This window comes from Talpa occidentalis, unplaced genomic scaffold, assembly GCF_014898055.3.
Source record: "Talpa occidentalis isolate TD23 unplaced genomic scaffold, MPIMG_talOcc4v2.1 talOcc4.3, whole genome shotgun sequence".
NCBI classification, from domain to species: Eukaryota; Metazoa; Chordata; class Mammalia; order Eulipotyphla; family Talpidae; genus Talpa; species Talpa occidentalis.
Window position 1 is genome coordinate 40287337 of NW_023603184.1, and position 17757 is coordinate 40305093.

Here is a 17757-nt window from a genome sequence, read left to right on the forward strand (position 1 = left end):
AACAAGGCCAGCAAAAGGGCAAGAAATACTGGGGCCAAAGATGAGGGATTGGAGGATACCAGGAGGTGGATTTTAATTCTTGACCTCCTACCCACTAGCTTCGTGCCTGTGGGACAATCACTCAGGACCTCAAGCCTCAGCTTCCTCTTCTGTTCACAGGGATGACATCACCTCTACCTCACGGGCAGGCTGCCAGGTCCACGATTACAGATGTAAGCTGAAAGTCGCCAAATCCTCGATCCTTCCTATAATTATCATTTCACGTCTGACAGCCCTTTAATTATGTGAAGACAGTGATCAAGTCTTCCCCCGCCCCTGTTACACCAAATTTCTCTAGCTGCTGAGGACAGTCAGCCAGATTGCCTACCCCGTCCGGGGTAGGTGCTGTGATCACGAGGACAGAGGTCAGGCCTGGTTTCACGGGCTGTGGTCCCAGGAGGAGCCAGCAGAGATGACAGAATTAGACCCTGGCAGGACAGCTGCCAGTCCCAACTCACTGGCAACCCGCCACGATGACTGCGGAGGATAGAGATCTACATATGCTCGTCACGAAGTTGGGGTGGGGAGTGCTCATAAAAGCCCTCCATTTGCTTCAATTTATCTCAGCCTCTCCACAATTTTGCAAAACAGAGGAAAGACCTTACCCAAGGTCACAAAGGGCAGACAGACATAATCGTGGAGCCAGAACTCAAACCAAGTCTGGGTGCCTCCAGCATCTCCAGGTGTCCCAAAGCAATAAGGAGCAGGACATGTAATTATCCTTGTCTGACTAAGGAGGAAATGGGCTCGGTGGAGTAGGGTGGGAATCTGGAATATTAAGAGTTCAAAACATTTCAGAGATCATGTAACTCACCTTATTCATTATATAGGTCCAATTAAGAAGTGGAGAAATTGAGACTCAAGCAAAGGAGGGGCCTAGAAGCATGGATATAGGATGGACACATGGTAAACCAGTGCAGAAAGGACAGAAAAGTCAATAGATGGTGTTGGGTTATTTGCACATGCACTCAGACCCCTACCTCACACCTCATAAATTCCAGCATCTCCTCTCCATATCCTCACCACCACTTGCTTCTAGTGATTCTACACACTTGGGCAGAGGCTGGGACACTAAATAAATGAATGAATAAATGAATGAACAAACCATGAATCAGGCTGGGACTCCACCCTTAGCAATGTACAGATGAGTGATTAGCCCCAGGCAACTCCAGTCCTAGGAATGAGTCTGGTGAACAAGCCAAGCACCAGCTGCTTAGGTGCACATTGCCAGTGTTATGGGAGGAGGGAAGGTCTGGAGAGCTTCCTGGAGGAAGAGACACTTGCAGCAAAGTTTGTTGAAATAATAAGGGTAGGGAGCCTTGATTCAGTCAGAGACAAGGATGGAGGGGAAGGATTACAGGCATGGAGCAAGGCAGGCTTCATTGCAGAGAACTGGCTTCTTTTTTGTTTTTTTTAATTTATACAAGAACCGGGGTACAGGCCAGATGCACGGGAGGGTGAGAGGATTCACCAGAGACAGAGTGGGGAACAGAACAGGCAGACTAACGAAACACACTGCTGAGAGGAATAGTGGGCGTGACAGGAGGGGTCTGCTGCGCCATATGGGAATCTCGCCGGCCGGCTGGGATCGCACCCATGCTACAGAGGCTGCGGACAGCTTCACAGTGCGGCGCTCAACCACCTGTGCCACCAGGGAGGCACCTGGCTTCTTTTTTAAAAAAAAAAGATTTATTTATTTATGCATACAGGAGCTGGGGTGCAGGCCAGAGATGCGGGGCATGAGAGGATCCACCAGAGACAGAGTGGGGAGCAGAACAGGCAGATCTACTGAAATACACTGCTGAGGGGAGCAGTAGGTGAGACAGGAGAGGTCTGCTGCGCCATGTAGGTAGCTCCCTGGCGGGAACTGAACTCTCGGTGCTGCAATGGCTGCGGATAGCTTCATAGTGCTGCATCTTAACCCCTTGCGCCACCAGAGAGGCCCCTGGCTTTTTATGGGCTTATAAAAGCCTTCTCTACATCAGAGTATTAACCTTTACCTACAGAGTATAAATTTTTCTTATTTTATCATTGACTTTAATTTTATTTATATAAAAATTTAAGCTTTAATGCAGTCAAATCTGTTCCTCTTTCCCTTTATAGGTTCTGCCTTTTGCTTGAAGGAAGGTGGCCTGAGAGTATATATTTTATCATATTTTATACTGGCAATTTCTCAGCCTCACTATTTACATTAAAATCTATAATCCACCCATCTACACACAGCTCCGTGTGGATGCATATGTAGATGGAGAGAAGTCTGAAAGCCTTTTCTCTAAAGCATTAAGATTAGATTTTCTTTTACTTTACATCTTTCCAAGCTGTTTGAATTTTCTTAACAAATATATGCTGCCTAAAGAGAAAAAAGGCATTTAAAATTAGAAAAATACTGGCACAGACGCTAGCTTCCATCTCGCCCCTATTCCCTTGCAGGGATCTCAATATATCTGCCCTTTCTGTTCAAAACCTAAATAAATAAAATTAAATTAGGAAAAACCCACATTTTAATCCATCTGGAATTTATTTTGGTTTGAGGTAAGAGGCAGGGATCTAATTTTACTTTCACCAAATGGACACTTCAGCTGTCCCTACCGCATTTGTGATATTCACAATAATTTTTAGCTTCATTTACCACACAGTGAATCCTGGGATGTGTGTGGATGGTTTCTAGGTTTTCCGGTCTGTTCTGAAGCATCCCTTGCCTATGAACTAGCTGTGTCTGGCTGAGCGCTGGCCCATGTGGCCCCTATGTTCCAGCTCTGCTCTGAGGCCCCAGAATCCTTCTGTGCCCTCAGCACCATGCGGCCCACAGGGACTGCAGAGACATGAGGGGTGCCTACCCTGCTGAGTCTGCCCACCTGCAGGCCAGATCCTCCATCATCAGCCTATTCCACCCTCACCAAGTTCCAAGTGGGGGAGGGATACACAGGAAAAGCCTAGAAAATGTCAGCTGGGAGCTCTATTCCAGAAGGGAGAAGCAGGCAGGCCCTGGCAGGATTACTCTGGCCCTGGCCCAGGAGATATAGGGGAGGGGGCGGCCTGGGAGGTTTGAGATGTATTGCAGCATTAGGGCCGAGCAGGGAAAGGGATTAGACTCCCCGCCCCCAGCCAGCTTCTGACAGCTTAAGAGGTTGGATTTATTTTCCTGGGCTTCAGAGAGCTGAGCAATTAGCCCTCTGTCTGCCCTTGCTTCTGCTGGGGTGCACACAGAGTGGTTCATTAGGCAAGAGAATAAACCCGGCCCGGAGCACCCTGTTTCTCCCCGCCCATCCTGTGGGTTTCGTCCGTCCACAGGGAGACATGAGCAAAAGAATTGGGAGCCCTTATGAGGGATTAACCTGGCACCCCTCAAAGGGCCCTGCCAGGTCACAGGGCAGCTGGGTGGTCATGGCCCCCTGCTGATGCCCCACTATCTCCTGCTCCACCCCTGCCCCCTAAGCATACACTCAGGGCAGTCATGGAACACAAGAGCAAGAGTATAACTGCTTCCCTGGAGTATGGTACAGCCATGACGGGCACCCTCAGCACCATTCAGACTGGCACTAGGTGGGGTGCAGGGGATGCTGAGGGCCAGAGACGGCATGGCTTTATTGCCTCCATAAATCCTCAGCTGCCTGCGCTGCAACCAGCTGGGGTCTGCCAGCCTCTCTGCGCTCTCACGGATGCAATAATATTATCTCCCAAGTTCTTATCCTCATGGCAACCCTGCAAGTTTAAAGGATAAAATGAGGACTTGCCTCCATTTTAGAAGAGTGAAAACTGAAGCTCTGGGCCTCCTTTTCCCAAAGTGCCAGAGAAAGGAACAACCAGCCCTCTGACAGTTTATAGGGAGGATGCTTTTTCCCAAGGCTGAAACCGTGGTCTTGCTTGTACAGAACACGAGGTACATGGTGTCTGTTATATAACTGAGTCTTTGGAACATGGATTTATGCCTCCATCTGACCCACAGCAAGCCAAGGCCCAGAGAGGATCTGGTCTTGCCTAAAGTCATACAGTAAGCCACTGCTGGAGAGGGGTCGAATCCAGGCCACAGCTCCAGTGGCCAGGAATGTCCAGGTGCATCTGGCTGAGGTCAGTTACACCCTGTATCCCATTACATCCCAAAGCTGCTTCATCCAGGGAGCCTGCCTTGATTTTTGAGTGGGATCCATTCTTTCCTGTCACAACAGGGATGCCCCCCGTCCCTGTCACAAACCCTTCTGCTGTTAACAGGAAAGAAAGTGGGGAACCAGCTGGGAAACTCACCTCCCTTTCCTGCCCCCGGCAGTACCCAACCCCAGCACTGTGGGTGGCTTGGGAGGTCTCATGGCTGAGTCAACACCCTTCCCTGGCAGCCACCCTCTCCAGACCACCCCACACCAGGGGTCCTGCCTCACACACGTGGTTAGCAAGATACAGGCCTGTTTCCTAACTGACTCCTTCACTTGTTCCTCAAATAATCTGCTCACTCACTTGTCCTACCAGTCCTTGCCCGGTCCCCTGCTCTGAGGCCCAGGCCCTGTTCTCAAAACACTCAGAGTCTAGCAGGAGACAAAGAAAGTTACCATCATAGGCTGGAGCCACTGGACCTAGAAGAGGAAAGAGGAGAACTTTGAGGTAGGGGGATGGGGGAACTTCTTAAAAGAACAGATATTGGGCCTTCCTGGCGGTGCAAGGGGTTAAGCACTGCACTGTGAAGCTATCCACAGCCACTGCAGCACAAGTTCAATCCCTGGCCGACCGGCCAGAGAGCAACCCACATGGCGCAGCAGACCTCTCCTGTCTCTGGTGTATCCTCTCACCCCCCACACCTCTGGTCTGCACCCCAGCTCTTGCATGCATAAATAAATAAATCTTAAAAAAAAAAAAAAACTAAAAAAATAGAAGCCGAAAGGATATTTGCAATGATCCAGAGCCAAGAAGGAAAGAGCATTACAAGCAGTACAAGGGCCCGAGTAAAGGCACAGAGCAGTGCAAGGGTGAGGTTATCTGGGACGGCTGCAGTGGAGGGGTGAGGGGAGGTAGTTCAGGCGTTTCCCTGCAGCAGGTGTCTCCCTGCCATGGCTGGAGGGGGCTCCCATCCCAGGAGTCAGGCAATTGTGCATGGGGAGATTTATTATGTCTGGTTCCACCTACCCGCTGTGCTATTCCTGGACTCCGCAGAGACCACTCCACCTCCCCAAGCCCCACCTCACGCCATCACCCCCTCCCCCACCCCGAGGGCACAGCACACTGGCTTCCAGTCTCCAGGAATTGCCTCACCCAGCCAGGCTGGAAATCACCGGATGATGAAGAGTCATCACCCAAAATCTCTTCCACAGCCAGTCTGTTGATCACACCTTCTAGGTGTCTCTCGTCCCTCTCGTGCCCCAGCTGAAGCCTCAGCCTTTCTTATCTGACCTCCTGTGCTCCCCAGCCCCCACTTCAGGCCCCTCAGAGCATCCTCTCTGATTTACTCTGGCCCCTGCAGAGTCTGCCCGGGATGGAGCACAGGCTCCCCAATACTATCTCAAGGCTTGGGCCCACTAGGAACACTGTCCCCCCTCTTGACACCACAGCCACATTGGGGCCTATTGCTTTCCATTCCCAAATACAAGACACTCTTATATGTGCAGCTCCCTGACCTTACACATTTCCCCACTCTGGCTAACTTTCCAGGCACCAGCTCAGGCAAGTTCTTGTGCCCAGGGTTTCCCTGGGCCTCTGCTGATCACCCTGGGTGGTCTGGGTGTATGGGTTCCTATCTGTCCCCTCTCAAACCTAGGTGCCCCATCAAACCCCGTCCAGGTCTGATATACTTGTGATCCTCAGGCCCATAGCAGGTGTCAGCACAGGTTTGTTGACTGAACAAGTAACCAGTACATCCCAGACAAGACTGGTAGAACAAGGTGAGGGCACAGGGCCTGGGGTGCCAGGAGGAGCCAGTTGACTATGCCTTCATCTCCAAAGCTTGAATAACTCACATTTCCTGGAGCCCCACCCTCAAGATGGACAGGGTCACACAAGCTTAAAATAGACTTCAAAAGTGGCCTATTTTGGAAGACGGTTCCAAAAGCAAAGAAGGAAGCCCCCACCCCTCCCAAAGCTGAAGCCAAAGCAAAATCTTTGACGGCCAAGAAAGCAGTGCTAAGGACATCCACTCAACACATAAAAAAAAATAAGTTTTGCACATTACCCGCCTTCCAGGTGTTCAAGACACTGCAGCCCTGAAAGTAACCCAAATACCCTGGGAGTGGAGGGGGGACCCCCAAGAGAAACAAGCTTGACCCCCATACATCATCACATTCCCCAGACCACCGGGTCAGCCATGAAGTAGAAGACAACAACACACTTGTGTCCACTGGATGTCGAGGCCAACAAGCACCAGACCAAACAGGCTGTGAAGAAGCTCTACGACATTGACATGGCCAAGGTCAACACCCTGATGAGACCTGATGGGAGAAGAAGGCGTATGTTCCACTGGCTCCTGACGATGACGCTTTGGATGTTGCCAACAAAATTGGAATTCTCTAAGCTGAGCCCAGCTGGCTAATTCTAAATATAAATTTTTCACCATAAAGAAAACAACTGTTTTTGGTGGATTATTGGGGCTGTGGTGGTGGAAGTGGTATGACAACATACATTTGCAGAGGTGTGAGCCTATACCCCCTAAAACATATACAGGGTTGTAAACTAACATGACTGCAATAAACGTAATTTAAAATATAAAGTGACAAAAAATTCTTAAAAATAGGAAATTGTACTATGAAAGTGCTAGAGAGTTGACAGTCATTGTTTTCTTCAGTTTTTTGGGCTGGGAAGTTCCTCTGGGCGTCTGACCTACATCCCTCTTGTTGCAGAGAAGCCAGTTCTGACTGTATTGCCTCCCACAGACACACAATCTTCAGAGGACCCCTGTGGGGACTGCCTGAGAACTGTCTTCTGTCCTACCAAGTCCTTAATTGGCAGTATTAGAGTAATGAGTCACAGACAACAACCAATTAATTATCCCCAGTTATAAAAAGCTTTGCTTCCCCTTCCTAGCTGTCGCTGGGCCAGGCTTCTCACTCCCTCAGCTGGGGGCAGGAGAATAGGTCATTTCACCTCCTGGTCCTCAGTTTCCGTTTCCTTATTTGTTAAGTGTGTTCTGGGGGAGGCGACCTTGTGAGGCAAGGCTTGGAGGAGATGGGAAGATGTCAAGGACGGCAGGAAAGAAGGAGGTCAGCTTGGAGAGAGAGGAAGGCTCCTTTTCCCCTGAGCCCCCCTGTGCCCTCTGCACTCCCCAGGATCCACTCCCACCCCACAAGACCAGGTCTTAACCAGGGAGACCCAAGACTCCTAGTCTGGCCTTCAAGACACTCTTGCTCCAGTGGCTCCTGGTCCAGTGCTCTTTCTCCCCTATCAAACAACTGCTCCAGCCTCACCTCTGTCCTCCTTGCTCTCCCTCCTTCAAGTTCTTATTAAGACAGACACAGACTCCTTCCCACACCCCATCTTCCTGAGTTTTTGCTGTAAACAGATCATAAACAGTGCATTTAACACGCCCCACAGGGGAACGTAACAATTAACAAGTAAGCCACACTCTCCCTGCATACAACAGGTACACAATAAGTGTTAACTATTACACTTCATTTCCAATCAGAGGATGAGAGATAATGCTCTGTGACTCACCACGTCTGTCACCCATTTCACAGATGAGGCCCCAAGAGATCTGGCTTCCAGGGGGGCCTTGACCCAAGCTCTCTGAGTTGGGAAGTACACGGGGGCTCCCCCAAGAGGATCCAAAGGAAGGCAGTGCCTGGGTGCATGGAGGAGTGGGGCATCCCCAAGGGAGGGGGAGAAGGTGGGGATGAGGAGAGGCATAGCCCAAAGTAGGAGCCCTTTCCCCAAGTTGGGGTCTCCCCTCTCCCTACTCAAACCCTCCCAGGGCTCACTCCAGGGCCTCGGTTGGTTCATTGAAATCTCCCCGGAACTTGTGCTGCTAGTCACTTTCACTGAGCCCAGCCCCCGCATCATCACACCCTGCTGTCTCAGGAGGGACTTGGAGAGAAGAGACAGCTCCAGAGAGGGGGTGCAAACTGAGGCTGGAAACCAGGAAGTAGGAGGAGCAGGAACAGAACCGGGTGAGTGATTCAAGGGGGTGGATACGTGCCCCCAGCTGGGAGTCTTGCATTGCCTGAGGTGAACTCAGCCCCTCCTGCAGTGGCCCTGCCACACAGAGATGCTGCAAAAGCCTCTCTCCTCTCCCAATCAAGCTGACTGTGGTCCCCTGCCCCCACCTGGCACCCCAGACGTTGGCATTTGCAGAGCCCGCACTACCCCAACCCCGGTCAGCCCGAAACCGGCCTTGGCCCAGCACTCCCTCCGCCCGATCCCTGTGATGACCACCGTCAAGAGCCATCACTTCCTGATGCCATGCCCTACCGCTGGCCAGCCCTGGGCCACCAAGGTGTGGGAGATTCTGGGACACAGGCCGTCCTCCAGCATGTCTGAGGGCCAAGGGGCTTCGTGCGTGGGAGCTAGATCTGCCTTCTCCCTCAGCCTCGGCTGCCTCCCGCTCTCCATCCCAGCCCCCACATGGAGATTTCTGACTACACAGCCCTCAATGGCTATGAGAACTCCGAGCTGTCAATGCCGCCCTGGCTTCCGCTTCCCTGTGTGAAATGGCAGTGATAACATTGAGCTCCCAACAAATGGGAGACGCGTTGGGCTGCATGTCAGTGCTCAGCACAGCGCCGGGCACGAGACACGTGGTGCCAGTTGACAGCTGAGCTCCTCTTTCTTGACCAGAAGAAAGCTTGGCTGCCTGTCCCTTTCAGGCAGCTTCTAGGGGGAGAATGGAGCTGGGAGCAAAGCAGAGTGGCTGTGGAATTCTGAAGTCTTAACTCAGCTCCTCTTCCATTTCAGAGATGGAGAGGCAGAGGCTTGGGGTCAGAATGACTTGTCCAGATGACTGTCATCGCTAGCACTGCACTGGTCACTCATGCCATTATTGCATGCCCTCTGCCAGCAGCTCTTTGAGAGCAGTGTGTGTTTTATCGCAGGCGAGGAAGTTCAAGGAGGTACAAGTAGAAGAGGCACAATTTGAACTTGAAGTGCACTTGACTCCAGACCGCATGCTGTGCACCACGGTGGGGGAGTCCTATGTCTGTATAGGAGGGAGAGGCTGTAAAACATGGTTCCCTGGAGAGGCGATCCCAGCAGGGCCTGCCATGGAGACAGGGCCGCCTTCCTAGAATCGCCTCCCTGCACTGCCAGAGGCCTGCTCTGTGGCCCTGGGCAGGCCCCTGTCTCTCCTTCACCTTAGTCTGGCATGTTGCCGCCTATGTGCTGGAAGTGGGGACAGGGCAAGAGTGGGATTGGTGCCCACCAGGTGATTCCTGCTTCTCACCTTTTGGGGGTCACAAACCGGAGCTCCTGACTCAGTCTAGCACTCTGTCCCTCACTAGCACTGGCAGAGAAGGGAAGGCAGACAACAAGCAGGCTGCAGGACAGGCTTCCCAATCCCCGCTCCCACGCGCCCCCCCGCCCCCCCCCCCGCCCCCGTCCCATCTAGCTCGCCAGCAACACTGGCCTCTCCCCTAAAACCCTCGGCCACTCTAGCCTGTGTGGGGCCAGCCGAGTTTGGAGGCTGGCTTCTTCGTTCAGCCAGGCAGGCAGGAAGGAGGAGGAAAGTTGTTGTTTTCCAGAAGCAAAGCTTTTAGATAAATATCATTTATCTCTCCTTCCCTCCTAAAGGAATTGGATTCCTTCAGAGAAGAAATTAGATCCACAGGCTGATACTGCCTCAGGGATAATGCCAGGGAGCAGGACACTGAAGAAGCTTTCTTTATCCAGTGGAGCACCCACTGCCAGCTCTGACAGGCCTGTGGTTCAGGTGACCAGGCCCTAGTGCCAGGCCATAGCCCTGCCAGCTCTCAGGCACACCTTCTTACTCTCCCCACCAGCCATTCACTCCCTACCTGCCCATCCTGCTCCGCCAGGAAGTCTAGAACCTCTGTTCACCTTGGGGTGACCCCTTCCTCCTGGGACAACCCTCCAGCCCAGACGGCTCAGCCCCCAGGCCGTCACAGGGAAGCTAACAACTGGTTACATTCATGACAGACAGGCCTGCCCACCTGGCAGGTGGATTCAGGAGTTACCAGGGGCCCATTTTACAAAGGAGAAACTGAAACCCAGAGGGGAATTGACCCGTCAAGAGGCACAGCAGAGTGGCAGAGCTAAGGTTCCTCCCCCAGGCTCTGGACTCCCCTGAATCCCTCTGACCTTGTCCTGGTGTGCTCACCGGTGTGGTGTCATCGTGGGAGCGCTGGTAGCGTTTCCAGCGGCAGCCGTAGATGCCCGTGAGGCAGGAGAGGCACAGCTGTGGCTCATAGTACTGCAGGGGCTGGTGTCTCACCATGCTCTTGCCCGCCGCCCTGGCGCCTGGCCCTCAGGCGCCCATGGAGGCCCCTTGCTGGTCCTGCGGGAGGAAGCAGAGGACTATCAGGAAGGCAAAGGTAGGGCGGAGTCATCTCCATCTCAGCAAAAGTCATTATGGCTCAGTCAGGGTGGGCCAGCCTCTGCGAGAGCCCCTCAAGGATCCCTGTCCCTCCAGGAGTCAGAGTCATCCCTTGCAGGTCCCCCAGGACTGTTCCCTGCCACCGTTGTCCCCTCCAGTTATGCTTGCCCAGCATACTGGCCCTTCCTCTGCCTGGAGGACACTCCCCTTAGCCCCGACGTGGCGCCCTCCTTCCCTCTTCTCCTCGGGTCTTCAAATCTCTCGGCCAGGTCACCTTTTATAGAAGTGCAGTCCCGTCCCCCACGCTCCTTTAGCCCTGCTCAGTTTTATTTTCCTCTATCATGTTCTCAAATATACGTTTTGCCTTTTCTCTGCCTACCCCACTCCCACTATAAAGTCTAAGCTTCGTGAAAGCAAGAGTTTTTGTCTGTTTTATTCTCTGTATCCCCACTAACTAGGACAGCGCCTACCCCGTAGTAGACTTTCACAATAAATCATCTGAAAAGCTGACATGTATTAAGCACTCAGAATGTAAGCTTACCCCAGGTCAGGTGTGAACACTTGTATTTGTTGTTCCATTTGATCACCACAACCACCCAGAGCAGTAGGTACTATGTCTTAAACCCATTGGACAGTTGGGCAAACTGAGGCTCAGAGAGAGAAGGGGGCGGTGCTTGTCTGTGGTCACACAGCTGGATGTGGTCAATCTGGGAATCTCCTCTAGTGCCCCAAAGTGTTTAACCCTTCAGGCTCAGGGAAGTGCCAGCCTGGTGGGTCTTGAGGAGGGGCTGGTGGAGCAATGGGAGGTATCTTATGTCACCAGGAGCAAGTGCCCCAGTTCTGCCTGTCACCTTGGAGATTCCTGCTGGAAGCCACTGGAAGACAGCATTGGCCAAGTGTGGCCAGGGGGCTGCTGACTTTGGACATCTCACATACTCTGATGTCAGGCATCATCCAATCATCAACGCCATTGTTATTACTTTCCCATTTTACAGATGAGGAGCCTGGGGCTAAGATCCTCAAATGATTTGTCCAAGTAATCAACTAAACAACCCTAACTCAACCCCAGCCTGTGGCACTTTAAAATGTCAAAACTCTGTTTTCTGTACCAGGCCCTGTCCTCGGCCCTTGGAGAGCATATAAGGAGGGCAGACACGGTGGCCTCCCGGGGCTCCTTAGGACCCGTGAGAGACATACCAGGCTCACTATGCCCCTGGCCCTGTCCCAAGCGCTGTGCATGCACCAATTCCATCAGCGACCCTGTGAGATAAGTATTATCACTATTTTTTAATTGAGATGTAATTAACATAACATAAAATGCACCGTTTTAAAGTACACCATTCAGTTTCTAGTGTATTGAATTGGTCAGCACAGTCATGAAATGGTACAGCCATCTCCATTATCTAATGCTAAAGCATCTTCATCATTCCAGGGAAAAGACCCATGCCCTTTAGCAGCCACAATCCCCCCTCCCTGATTCCATCCCTCTTCCACCCCGCAATCCACCCGAGGCCCTGGCAACCACTAATCTGCTTTCTGTCAGCAAGGGCTTACCCATTCTTGACCTTGCATATGAAGGGCAGCATAAAATATGGCCTTTCTGGCTTTTTTTCCCCCCAAAAGGATAGGCTTATTATATTAAAAAGGAAAGGAAAAAAGGACGCTTGCACAGACACAAGTGGGCAGAAAAAGCTGCAAAGAGAAAGGTTTGTGAAAAGAGAGGCCTGCAGAGTCACAGGCGGGCAGTCTGGACACAAGAGCTTTTCTGCCTTCTCTCACTTAGCATGTTTTCTAGGTTTATCCATGGTACGGCATGAATCAGGATCTCATTCCCTTTGATGGCTCAGTAACATGCAACTGTATGCATAGATCATTTTATCCATTCATCAGTTGATGGACATCTGGGCTGATACATTTTGGGTGATATGAACAAGTTTTTGTGTGAGTGGAAGTGTTCATTTCTCTCGAGTCCATACTTTGGGATGGACTTGCTGCGTCACATGTTGACTCTATTTAACTTTTTGAAGAACTGCCAAAAGTAATTTTCCAAAGCAGCTGTACCATCTTACAGTCCCAAAGTATTATCATTATCATCCCCGTTTTACAGATGAGAAATCTGACGCAGAGACAGCTTTAGCCATTTGCTGCAGGTCACACAGCGGAGATAGAATTCATCCTCAGGCAGACTTGCTCCAGGACCTTTGCTCTGTCTAATGGGAGGGGGGGAGGGCTCAGATCTGCAACACATGGGCCAAACCCAACATTGCCACCTATTTTTGAAGAGTCCGCAGGCTAAGAATAACTTTTACATTTTTAAGTGGTTGGGGGGAAAAATCAAAACAAGAATATTTGGTGACACATGAAAATTACACAAAAGTCCAATTTCAGCATCCATAAGTTGTAAAGGAGACAGCCCTGCTCATTCATTTGTGTATTATCGGTGGCTGCTATGTGTAACTATGTGCAGAGTTGAATAGTTGTGCAGAGAACAAAGGGCCTGCCAAGCCTGAAACACTCACCGCCTGACCCTTTATAGGGAAGGCTTTTGGACTCTGCAACCACAGGGCTACAGTAGCTCAGGAGCTGGTACTGTAAGTACAGCATATGGGGGGGTGGGGGTAGTAAAGGAAAGCCTTGGGCACTTAATACCGAGCAGGCAGGGCCAGGACTCGCTCCTGCTCTGGCCTTCAGGCTCACCCACTACTTCCTCTTCTGGGCCTCCCTCAGGGTCTCCAGCTATGCCCTACCCTCCACCAAATGCTAACCTCAGAACAGACATTACAGCCTCTAGTCTGAGCAGGGAGCTGCATTAGGGGCTGACCTGGAGCCTCTCCTATTTGCTGGGAATTGTCCAGCGCAGCCTGTTTCAGTGGGTCCCTAAGGAGCCATATGGACAATGGGGAGCTGAAAGTGTAGCTCAGGGGGTGGGGGGGTGTCTATGCTGTCAAGCCCAGGGCTTGGGGGGACAGTATGAGATGGGGATGTTGCTGCACTTGGTTTGGCTCCTGCCAGGTTGGAGGGCCCTGGGGGCAGGGAGGGAACTTTCCCAATTCCACTCCTGAAGGAGTGTGTGCTTACAAAGGAACCCCCACGTTCACAGCCCTCCAGAGGGAGTCAGGTGTCACCCTGTGCACTCCCCAATTAGGGCCCCTATTGTTAGCAGGACCCCCACATCTCCTCCCCCACCCCCACCCCCAATCTTCCCAGGAAGAGGGAGCAGCCGATAGGTAGAACTCATCTCTCAGCCACTGACTGCATTCAGGGCTCTTCCTGAGCTATGATTTCTATAAAATGGGGTAACAGCATTTTGTCTTGATTTCTATAGGAGGCCAGATGATTGCAGGGCAGAGGGTGCCTATTATTCATAATATCAGGGGCTCTCTTTCCTCCGCATGTTCTCCGGGGTTCACTTCACTCACTCCCAGGGCTTCAGTTACCAGGCCCGGCCAAGGGCACCCAATCTGCCTCTTGATAGACAGCAGTGGCTCCGGGCAGTGTCCAGGGTTGTCACGTAGGTCCTGCAGACCCAGCACAGCACCCTGCCTTCCCAACCACCCCCCAACATGCTTCAAACAGCGCCCCAGTCCTTTCCTCAATACCCCCTCAACTTCTGCCCTGGCCTGGGTCTTCTTTCTCCTCTTTGGTGCTGAAGACCAGCCTCGGCAAAATGTCGTGTCAGGAGTCACCCCACAGTGTGAGGCCCTTTTTCTTAGTGGTTGCCAGTGTCTTATCTGGCTGGGGCATCAAGGCCCCCTGCAGCACCTTGGGAATCCTCTGGCCTCCCTGTGGGGGCCTGCCCGTCCAATCCAAGCTCTCACCTACAGCCACAGCGAGTTTTTTAACAGGGAATTGACCAGCATCTGCCAGCACCTCCAGCCTCACCGTCCAGAACTCGCTGTCCCTTAACATCCTCCACTCCTTTGAATTTCAGTTCAGATGTTACCTTCTCCAGGGAGCTTCTGCTGAGCCTCCAATTTGGCTAGAGGGATCCCCAGGGGTAGAGCTTGGGTGTGCCTCATTCTTCCCTGGGCACCCTGTGTGTCACTGTCAGCAACCCCATCTTTCCTGTGGGACAGTCTGAGTGAATCCCTCCTCCCTCCCCAGTGACCCACACAGGGCCGCAAGAGAAGGGGATCCAGGGGCTTCCTGGACTGTGCTTCTGAGGAGGCCTGTAAGCTCAGCTAACGGAGACACAGCTAGACAAGCTCCCAGAGACCAGGCTCCCCCCACTCTCCCCCACCCCCTCTTCCTGCTGGGGTTAATAACATTACTTAGGATGGATCGATTTCTTCACGTCACCTCCTAGGGCTGCTGATATCAGTCAAATTCCTCAGAAATCCCCTGCCTGGAGCCCCTGCTGGCTCTGGGCAAGAGAAAGCCTTCACCTCCGAGTCCCATGATCCAGGATCCTCCTTAGTCCAAAGTCCAGTTTTCTACCTGAACTTCCACAGCCTCTCTTTTGTGCTCTTCCAAGAGTCAGGCCTAGAATAGTGTGAGCATTTGAGGGTCTTCTCTCATCAAGAGAAGTCACCTGACCCATTTCTCTCTTGTGCCTCCTCCATACCTGCCAGGCCTTCACTACCCCACGCCCCCTACCTCTGCCCCAGGCCTGCCCTTTCCTGAGAGTGGAGTCTCAGGCCAGGTGTCAGCGCCTGAAATCCAGTCTGGTCTTCAACTGACTTGATGTGTGAGCTCACACAAGTCACCAGCTCTGTCTGAGCCTTACTTTACCCATCTGAGAAATGGGAACTAGATGGGGTAATAGATAAAAGGGCACAAGGCAGTAACAAAAAGGAACGAGACACTGATACATGCTACAGCATGCATGACTCTCGAAAACATGCTAAGGAAAGAAGCCCATTACAGAAGGTGGTGTGCGGGCCTGCCAGCGCCATGCTGAGCCTGTATCTGTGTCCTCTCTCCGGAGAGCTGGATGGGCTCTGGCATATCTGTGCTATGCTAGAATGAAGGACACGCATCATCGTGTGCCTGTCAAACCCCGTAGAATTTATAACACAAAAAGCGAACCCTAATGTAAACCATGGACTTCAGTTAATAATATTGTATTAACACTGGCTCATCAATGGTAATGAGTGTACTATCCTGACAAAAGATGTTAATAACGGGGGACATTGTGGGGTGGGAGAGGGAGCATGTATAGAGGCTCTCTGTACTCTCTGATCAATTTTTTCTGTTAAGTCATAACTGTTCTAGGGCCTCTCCGGTGGCGCAGCGGTTGAGCGCTGGGTTGCGAAGCTGCCCGCGGCCTCTGCGATGCCAGTTCGATCCCCGGCTGCTCCCCAGCCACTGGAGGAGGGTCCCACATGGTGCGCAGGCCTCTCCTGCCGCCCGCTGCTCCCCTCAGCAGTGTACCTTGGTCCTTCTGCCTGCTCTGCTCCCCGCTCTGGCTCTGGTGAATTCTCTCACCCTCCCGCGCTTCTGACTGTTCCCAGTGCATGTATAAACAAAACAAACAAACAAACAAACAAATAAATAAAACATGCCTCTATAAAAAAAAAAAAGTCATAACTGTTCTAAAAGAAAAAAGACTTAAAAAGTCTACCAATTAAATACATATTTTGATTTATCTAGGTCCAAAAGATTAAGTGATTCACCCAAGGTCAAACAGTTGTGGAAGAGGGAAGATTTGAACCCAGCGGGGCTAACCTTAAAGCCCGGGCCTGTGGCACCCGTCTCAGAGGGCTATGGCAGTCACTGCATCTATGTAACTGCAAATTACATAGCAAAGGACTAAGTTCAATATTTTTGGTTGGTACCAGGGAAACAGCCACAGAGTGGGCGAAGAACTTAGGGGAGGAAAAGGAAACCCCCAAGGAGCACAGGGCTGAGGCGGGCAGAGCCCTGATGTGATCCAGGGAAGGAGGCAGAACAAGCATGAGAGGAGGAAACCGCTCCCCTCTTCTTGGCGTGGCTGCCCCCACTGGGGCCTCAGCCCTGGCTCACTCCCGAGGCAGAGAGGCTGAGCTCAGCCACCAGCAGGCTGGGTGACCTGTCCAGGCCTCTGGCCTCGGCTTTCCTTTCTGTATCACAGAGGGCTTGAACAGCACTATACGCTCTTCATGGAGACTCTGTCTCTAAAACCCTTTAGCTGCCTGCTCCCTCCTCGACCCCAGGAGTAAAGCAGAGAGGGCCAAACAAGAAGGAAGGAAAGCAAAGCCCCCAGTCCTCTGGTCTGAAGTGAGAGGCCCCTCCATTCCCAGGACTACTGGCTGGAGCCTGAATCTGTAGACCAGAGCAGTTAAAATCAGGACAAAAGCTGTGGGATGGCCTGTGGTCAGGTCAGAGGCCTGGTCATCTTGATGCCCCTGCCCAGGCACCTCTACCACCTTTGACAGTGACCAAGGTATAGGTTGTCAGGCCTAGATAACTCACAGCGATGACTCCAGACCTCACTTAGGAGAAAACCCAAGCAAGGCATCAAAGGCACAGGGCCCTGGTGACTGCTGTTTATGATGCTCAGCGAACATGACCATGGCGCCAGTGCAGGGCCTCCCTGTGGGCTTTCTTACTGCCCTGCCCATCCGCTGCTCTCAGTGCAGATGTGCCTGTCAAGCACCTTATTTCTGAGGTCCCTTTACCCCTCCTCCAGAACCCACAGGGTCCGGGTGTCTCCTGGGGCCTAGAACTCCTATGTTTCCTGGGGTCCTATATGGTTACTGCGTGGCCACCACCAGAGAGGGTGGATATAAGTGGGATTCAGCAATAAGGGAGGATTTGTAGCACAACAGGTGGACAGAAGGAGGCTCTAGACTAGGGGCCAGCAAGGAAGGAGTGGGCAGGGCCTCTCCCAGGGCCAAGGGCATTCCCAGGCTCTGGTCAGCAAATGAAGCCTCCTGTGGATTCCACCAGGCAGGGTGGCAGGATCTGGTGTCCACAGAGCCTCCCCATCCTCTGGGCCCCAGGGGCACCAGGACAGGCCCCCATGTGCCCCTGCCCCTCTTCACCCCAAGCTGGTCTATCTCCCAAAGCAAACAACCAAACCCAAACCAACCAAGACTGGCCTCTGGACAGTGCTCAGGTTTACCAACCCCTTTCCCTTTAGCCCGTCAGATGGCTTAACCTGGAGCTCTGGGCTGCCATCATCTCACTGCATGGCCATGTGGGAGTCCCACTCCACTTCCCTGGGCCTCAGAGAAAGGCCTAGATTCTAATGAAATCAGCAAAGAAGGTAGCCAGGCCTGGGGCAGGAAGGAAGCCTGGAGCTGAAGCAGCTACCAGCTGGAAGAAGCCGGAGGAGGAGG

The 17757-nt window shown here is 52.2% G+C and overlaps 1 protein-coding gene across 3 annotated transcripts in view; it reads right to left on the reverse strand.

The window, feature by feature from the left end:
• The window catches only part of GDPD5 (glycerophosphodiester phosphodiesterase domain containing 5), an 83285-nt gene that overhangs the window by 30230 nt on the left and 35298 nt on the right, over window positions 1-17757 (reverse strand). For all 3 annotated transcript variants that reach the window (XM_054699546.1, XM_037522980.2, XM_054699545.1), the window contains exon 3: window positions 10280-10456. In XM_054699546.1, coding sequence (XP_054555521.1) covers window positions 10280-10396 — 117 coding nt within the window. In that variant the 5' untranslated portion in view covers window positions 10397-10456. The remainder of the gene's footprint in view (window positions 1-10279; window positions 10457-17757) is intronic.